The sequence below is a fragment of the Rhincodon typus genome, chromosome 1 (assembly GCF_021869965.1).
Source record: "Rhincodon typus isolate 14 chromosome 1, sRhiTyp1.1, whole genome shotgun sequence".
NCBI lineage: Eukaryota > Metazoa > Chordata > Chondrichthyes > Orectolobiformes > Rhincodontidae > Rhincodon > Rhincodon typus.
In genome coordinates this window covers 35616474-35623900 of record NC_063332.1, presented here as the reverse complement: position 1 = coordinate 35623900, position 7427 = coordinate 35616474, and the positions used below count along the sequence as shown (strand labels likewise).

Genomic DNA, 7427 nt, shown 5'->3' with positions numbered 1-7427 from the left:
TATAAATTGTTTTCTAAATGAGGTGCCCATGTTAATTTTTAAATGTATTTTCTGGAGTCGTGGAGAATGTGCAGTACAATTGATAGCATTTCAAGGCAAATTAATGCACTGGTATAGAAACGGATGGTTTTAAACATCAGGAGGAATTTCAAACAACTAGGAATGATTTGCAGTGAAAGAATGAACAGTGTCAATTCGGCTGTTGGTGGGAGAAGAAGGTTAGAATGGACATTTTATTGCATTATTCCGCCAACGCAATATGCATCTTATGCACATTTTGAACCAGGTATGAAGCTGGTTCTTAAATATTTTAGCTGTAAATACATTAAACATGAAACAATGCATTATGTCTCCCAAAATTTCGGGTTATGGATGTGGGCACTGTAAAAGGATCCGGAAAGATCTAAAGTAACAGATACAGAATCCAACCTATCAACTGAATTGCTAAAACAATCAATAGTCAAGACAAAATAATACTTTTTAAGAACATGTATATTTCGGACATAAAATCCCATTTACCAGGAGACTGATAATTTCAATGTCATTTGTAAAATAAATCAGAAAGATACTCTCAAGCCTTCGCTGAGATTTCTACACCGTTAGTACACAGTATTTGATATTGAATTGCATTTGGAAACTCCAAACGTTTTCAGTACCACAGGATGACAGGAGGGACAGAGTTTGTCCCACCCCCTACTGAAACATAATCTCTTTTTACACTGTCCTTGGTTCCTAATTCGGGGTCCCAGAAGACTGCCTAATTAATGTTTGATTATATGAAATTTTAACCGGCGGTTCGTAACATCAGAACCACCCTGGAGTCTGCATTTCATCAAAGTGTAATCTTCATCGTTTTCACGAACCTGTGTCGGCGAGGTTGCTACATACCAGAAGACCATTTGAATTCAATTTCTGATGCTAATTGGCTTCCTGTCACTTAACACACTTTCTCGGACATGCGCATTAAGTTTTCCATCTGGCTAATTCTTTATTTTAAAATTTTTGCTCCTGAATGTCAGACAGCAACACAGTACATATGTTTGGTGACAACACCGGAGTACTGATTATAAACATATTAATTTAAAACGTATTAATCTAGATTAAAGTGCCAAACTGTAGCTGAGGTCACATGCCACAATCAATCTCGACGCTTGATAACATTAACTTGGCCTCGGGAAATATAAAAACGATTCAATGACATTTTCTCTTTTAGTTTTCGAAAAAAAAATGTCAACTTCTCGTGTTACTTGTGTGTTATGTGTTTCCAAATTTACTTTTAAAACGGATTAGTGGAACTCTTTAAATGGCTACCTATTCACTTTAGCGAAATGACTCATAATATCGTTACACCTTTGGTCGCGTAATACAAAAACAACAAAGAAAATCGATAATAAAATATAGTACGACTGTTAAAAAAAAACACTTGAGTTATCGTTGTCATTGGCCGTGCAAACTAAATGCTTTTAAAATGGGAGCAAGGAGGGAACTCAAACTGTCGGGAGACAAAGGGAAGATAATGCGGACGACAATGCCAGGAAGACTATGGCAGTTTTCCTGGAACAACGTCGGATCAAGTTCCAAATCAATGTCTAACCGGGTTCTCAAGTTTATGTTATTGTTGCCAGCATTAATGCCCTTTTAATCTTCTAAAGATTATCCTCATCGATCCACGGTCATAGACACAGATTTTTTAATATATTGACATAACCACATTATTGAAATACAGTGATAAAAATAAATACAACTGCTTCCCTTCTTTTCCGTCTCCTCCTCCTCCTCCAACCGCCAGACCTCACACCCCCACCCAAAAACCGTCCACGTATCTTCCCTTGCCCTTCGTGCTCCCAGCAACCCTCCTACATTACTGAACATTAGGAAGGTGTTACTCTCTCACACAGGGGGCTGCCAGAGGCAAACATCAAGAGCGGGAGGGTTTCAATTATTAATCTGACGACTGGAGCTAATGAGTGATCCTCATGACTGTCGATAAAACTACCGGGGATTAACAGCAATTTGCCGCTCTGAGGGCTGCAGCGAGAGTATCGCTTTTAAAAAATGATGTTTGGCATTGGGACTCCTTTGCATAGCATTCGTTCAGAAGCAATTCCTTCCCCTCCGCCAAAAAAAAAATCGTTTGTCGTTCAGCCCGAGTGGGCGATCTAAATATAAATCATGTATGGATCCGCCGCGAGGGAGAAAGATAAGGCCATCCGCTCCAGCAGTGAACGAGTGCCCAGATTTCGCCTGGTTAAAACCAAGGCCAGGGTGACTACTGCAGCTTGCAACCGGTCATGCAGAGATTTTCATTAATAATTCATATCTGCGGCTTCTGGGCTCCATTTCAAAGCACTGCCAGTAAGCATACTAATATTTGCAGACATTTCTGTTTGATTTCAAATATAAAAAGAGAGGATGCGACAACTGCCCGGTGTTTTTCCATCTTTCAACAAATGTTTCAAAAATTAGCAATAGCGCCCGCATAAGACCTTACTCTACTCGCCTCAAAGTGGTTGGATATGTTGTCTCTCCTTTTTTCTGTTGAATCTCTTGCTCTACATTGAGCCAGAGTTAATAAGGTGTAGCAAGAATATATACCTTGCGCGTCCTGCTGCGGGATGTGCGGCAGGAATATTCGGCAGTAAATTGATGTGATAATGTACCATCCTCAAGCAATGGCTTGGTGCACATGAAGCAGATTATTTTAAAATACCCTCGTGGCAAAGCCCTTTTCTTTTTGCGCTGTGATTGTATCTACCAAATCAGCTCAGCAAAAACAAAACAGTTTAATTATGTTAATCAGAATTGATCGCCAACGTGAGAGACACGCTGTGAAATTCCTTGACAGTAGCGAAACTACCAAATGGTTAATTACAATCTCGTTAATTGCTGTCTGTCCCCCTGCTGTCATCCTTTGCCGTGGGTTTTCATTTTTGTTGATGTTCAGCAAATGCCATAATACCAATTTTTTTGTTAACAAGAATACATAATTTTACAAGTAGATAAACCGGACGTAGAGACAGGGTGATTATTTCAAGGCAGCCTTCAAAATGTCTTGCCACCTTTTCGGGTCAAGAGAATTCGCTGCCGGCCACAAGGCGACTCAGACAAACCTACGGTGCCCATCGCCTCTCGGGACTGAATTGAGCTCATTCTGACAATGTTCTACCGGCGAACTGTGATCGGAAATATTTTAACATGGTCGGATGTTAAAACGGTTTTAAAATAATTTCACCTCTCCCTCCTCCCCCACCGTATTTGTTGCAATCTCTGAAATCAAATGCAATCTCGTTTCGTTGTTTTTTTTAAAAAGATATCTCCTTACCCTGGTCTAAGTTATACCATCCATAAAAGCATAAATGTGGACAGAAAAATAAAGGAATGTTAGCAAGATACATGCAGTCACGTACGACCTGCAGGATGTGCACCGCGTTTTTGAGGCTCTCCGTCTGCGAGGACGCAGTTTGTCCTTTCAATGCAGAGCCACGTTTAATTGGGAAAAGTAATTACAGCAATTATATCACGTGACGTTGGTATACAACATCGAATCTGATTTGTTTACGCGGAAATTGACGGCAGCGGCATGGAAACAAATATTGTTTATAATTGGTGGCAATATCTTCACGGAAATAAACAAAACAGAGTTTGCATATTAAAATAAAGGCAGATATTATACCAACTCAGAAGTGCATTTTTCTCTTATTTGCGCTGTTAACTAATTTACGGAAATATAACCAGGAACCACCGATTGTCCCAACGTGAGAGAAATAAAAACATCTCTTTAAAATCTACATTTTCAAGGGTACAATCAATTAACCAGCTAGATTCGAGTTAAAGACATTGCAATGCATGTTGTCTCCATTGTCCTTCTGAGGGGCGAAAGTTAAATTATGGGTTTCGGAGCCGTGTGAACGGCACAGTTCTATTTTATTTTAGAATGTAAGAGAGATTTTCCATATAGATTGAAACAAAATTAGCTTTCTGTTGAGTGTTTTCCCAATGTGACTTTCATTTATTTATTTTGTGAACTCGAATCTCGAGGTATGAAAAGGCCTATGAGGTATGAAAGAAGATTTAAACAGCAATCTATTGACTATTGTTTAAAGATGGAAATATTAATTATCTTATTTTAAATAGCCCCTAACTGCAAACAAATACAATTTCATGCGCTCAAACACACACAATAGGAATTGGCTCAAATTCGAGAGGCAAATATCTCCGCTAGAGGGCAGCCATGCAATTCCGCCGATTTTCCACTCCTATTGCCAACCACTGAAGCTCGGCCAGGGTTCAATCCCAGGGTTTCACCACAATACACGAAGGTTTGCTTAAAGCACTGCACTGTCTTACCTACCCGTTTAAATAGGTGCAAAACAGCTGAAGGCTGGTCACCGGGCACCGCACACTTTCTGAAACGTAAAATCTTATTGAGACTTTCTTTTAACATTTCACTTGACGTTTTACGGATTTAACAGAGTAAAACCAGTGGCAGAATGTTGTTGAGAGATAACTGGCGTTGTGGATGAACATGGGTTTGAGGATTAGCCGAGCGCTGTAGATTTTAACAACAGTCGGTCGAATTGTGTAAATCCAGTGCAGAATTGAGGCATGAGCCGGTAGACAACAATAGTCTGATATTGGTCCTTCTGGATCTCTAAAACAAGGCTGGGGTTGACATTAATAAAGGGAAGGAAGACGGCTGTGTTACAAAGGAGGTACACACACACACACACACACAAACACACACAAAACAGTTTAGATTCTGTCATGGGTTAAACAGGTCGGCAGCACGCAGCATTTTGCATCGTGCAACTATCGGTGTCCATCAGGAAGACAGAGAGAGAAAAAATCAACACTAGACGCCTTAAGTGAATCTTGAAGGTATATTAATTGAATGGTAATCAGATGTTGATGCCGCTGCACGTTACTATTGTGGGTGTGTCCTTTCATTGAGGGAATGTTGAATTGTCTAATTCTGGAGCTATTGTGCCAGTAAAGGAGAAGGTTTCAAAGGAGCTCTGCAGTAGGTAGAATGGGATAAGAATTGGCGGGTCTTATGGGTCCGGGTGCCTCTGACCACAAAAAAGCCACTAACAATCAATAATCCCTCATCGATGAAACAGAGAGTAAACAGAAACTGAAACGATTTTCCTTTGGTTCAGTAACAGCGATCCTGTGAGCTTCACCCGTCCCACACAATAACATTGCCAATGAATTCTCTACCCACAACCTTGACCAGACTGGTGCTTTATCCCGGGACTTACCTGCAAGCCTTAAGGCTGACATTCTCTGGAACTCAGGTTCTTGCAGCCATTTCCACATCCGCCTGAAGGTCTCCCGTCCCGATTTAAGTTTACTCCAAGGTTTGGGGTTTCTTAACAGGTCCGAGAGAGTCCCCTGCGACCGGCACAGCACCCTCTGGGCGAAGATGGCCTGCGGGATGCTGTAGCGCTTGAGTTCCGCCGTGATCCTTTGTGCTACTTCCTTGGTGTTGATTTCTTCCAGTTGAGCCGAGCTGTTCGCCTGCGAGCCCGAGGAGGAGGGAGGCCGGTCCCGACTCGAAGCCAACACGGGCCCGTGGGATGGATGGTGGCTTGAGTGGCCGTGGTGATGGTGGTGATGGTGATGGTGGTGGTGATGTAAGCCGTTCAGGTGGGACATCATACCGGCCGAAGGTGCTCCCAGTGCCCGGGACAGGTGCTGCTCGCTCCGGGCCAGCATGGCCGTGTGAGCTTCAAAGTTAGAGCTCAGCATCTTGTCGTGGCCGTTGGAGCCGTAGCCCTGGATGCCCTGGTGGGGGTTATGAAGGGTGGCCAGGCCGTTACCCAGCGGGTTGCTGGCCAGCGGCGACAGGTTCTGGGTTATCCCCGGCACGTCCTTGTGGTACGGGCTGTACAGATTGTTCATGGCCGAGGGCAAGCCCCTCTCGTCCCGCATCAGGGTGAAGCTGCCGCTCACATTACCGGCGCCCAGCCGCTGGTGGTGGGGATGGTGTGGGTGGGTGTGAGGGTGAGGGTGACTCGGGTGGGGGAACTTGTCGGACACCGTGGAGATGGGTGGCAGCGGCTGCAGCGGGGTCAGCGTGGTGTAGGTGCTGCTCATGCCCATGCCAGGCGGGGAATCGCAGGCCATGCTGATGGCCGGGTGTAGGGGCACCGAGAGCTCCGGGCGGTACTCGCCGGCTCCGTCCAGGATAGACGCCATCGCCGACCTGGTGGCGAGCTCCCGGTGAGCCGCCGCCGCTGCTGAAACCGCCTGCCGCTGCTGACTGCTCATCAGCTCGCCCGCCGATTGCTCATGGCTGATACCACCGTGCAAATTCCCGATGCTGTCCATCGTCAGCTCCGGGTTCATGGCATAAACCTCTTCTTTGGCTATACATCTATACGCGTTGCTCATTCAGTCCCAATCAGAATTGCAATAGTTTCTTCTGGGGCTTGGCAAATCAGGCGGATTTTCTTGCTACATGTATATCTGCACGCATCCATCCATATACACTGGCTATGAGAAGAGAGGTTTAATAAAAATTAAGGCCTCACGGGTGCCCGCGATCACCGATAACTGTCAGCCGGGCCAGTGCTGCTTCTCGCCATGTCCGAGCCTGTCCTCCTCCTACATCGACTGTTTATGCAGCTGGAGCCAGCCCTAGACGCGCTTCTCTCTTGGTTCAATCTAAACTGTTCAGCCCAGGCTGAAGGAGAGGGGGACGGGCGAACCTCTCTGATGGACAGCGCTCTAAAGCCTATCACAGGCTCCCCTTCTCCCTCTTAGCCATCCCGTCTCCGAGGAACTGGGATCGCCTTGTCCAATCGATGCGGACAGGGGCGGGACGTCCGCTTCCCAGTTTCGGTGGACGGAGTTGTGTACAATCTGGCTCCGCTCCACTCCCACACCATTTCCCCCACCCACCCCTTCTTTCCAGCCAACAGCCTTCAACACAGCGCCAGCGACCTTAGCATTAAACAATATTAACTTCCGGGTTCCCCTTATTCCAATTATTATTTTCATATTCATTTGACCGTTTGATTGGCAGATTTGGGTGTCTAATCCAAACATTCATTTCTCTAAAAAAACCCATCTAATTGATTTAGTCAATTTGAAAGCTACTAGTAAATTTGTTGTGCTAATTTAACCCTTTGCAATGCAAAGCCCGGGAAATAAGTATTTACAACTTTATTGACAGATCATTTTATTAACGCGTTTTTGAGTTTGTTTTCCTGTATTTGTGGAGCCGTGCTTTGAATATATACAACATGCACTCAATTAAAACCATGAAAAAATGCAATTAATTCAATTTTATGCAATGGTCGTCAGTTTAGAAACAATTAAAAATTGGCTGCTGTTTGTAACATGATAGCTTCTGCCTTCAGCAGAACACGTTCCCCAAAACTATTTCATTTTTTAACCTTTCTTGATAACCAATGGGTGAA

At 44.1% G+C, this 7427-nt stretch overlaps 1 protein-coding gene across 1 annotated transcript; it reads right to left on the bottom strand.

Moving 5' to 3' along the window:
• Positions 1-1659: 1659 nt before the first annotated feature.
• onecut2 (one cut homeobox 2) lies at positions 1660-6396 on the bottom strand. Its single transcript, XM_048604187.1, has 2 exons — positions 5239-6396; positions 1660-1764 (listed from the first exon to the last, which is right to left on the bottom strand). Exons 1-2 carry the CDS (start codon positions 6394-6396, stop codon positions 1660-1662), a joined length of 1263 nt encoding a protein of 420 aa, XP_048460144.1.
• Between the last annotated feature and the right edge of the window lie 1031 nt (positions 6397-7427).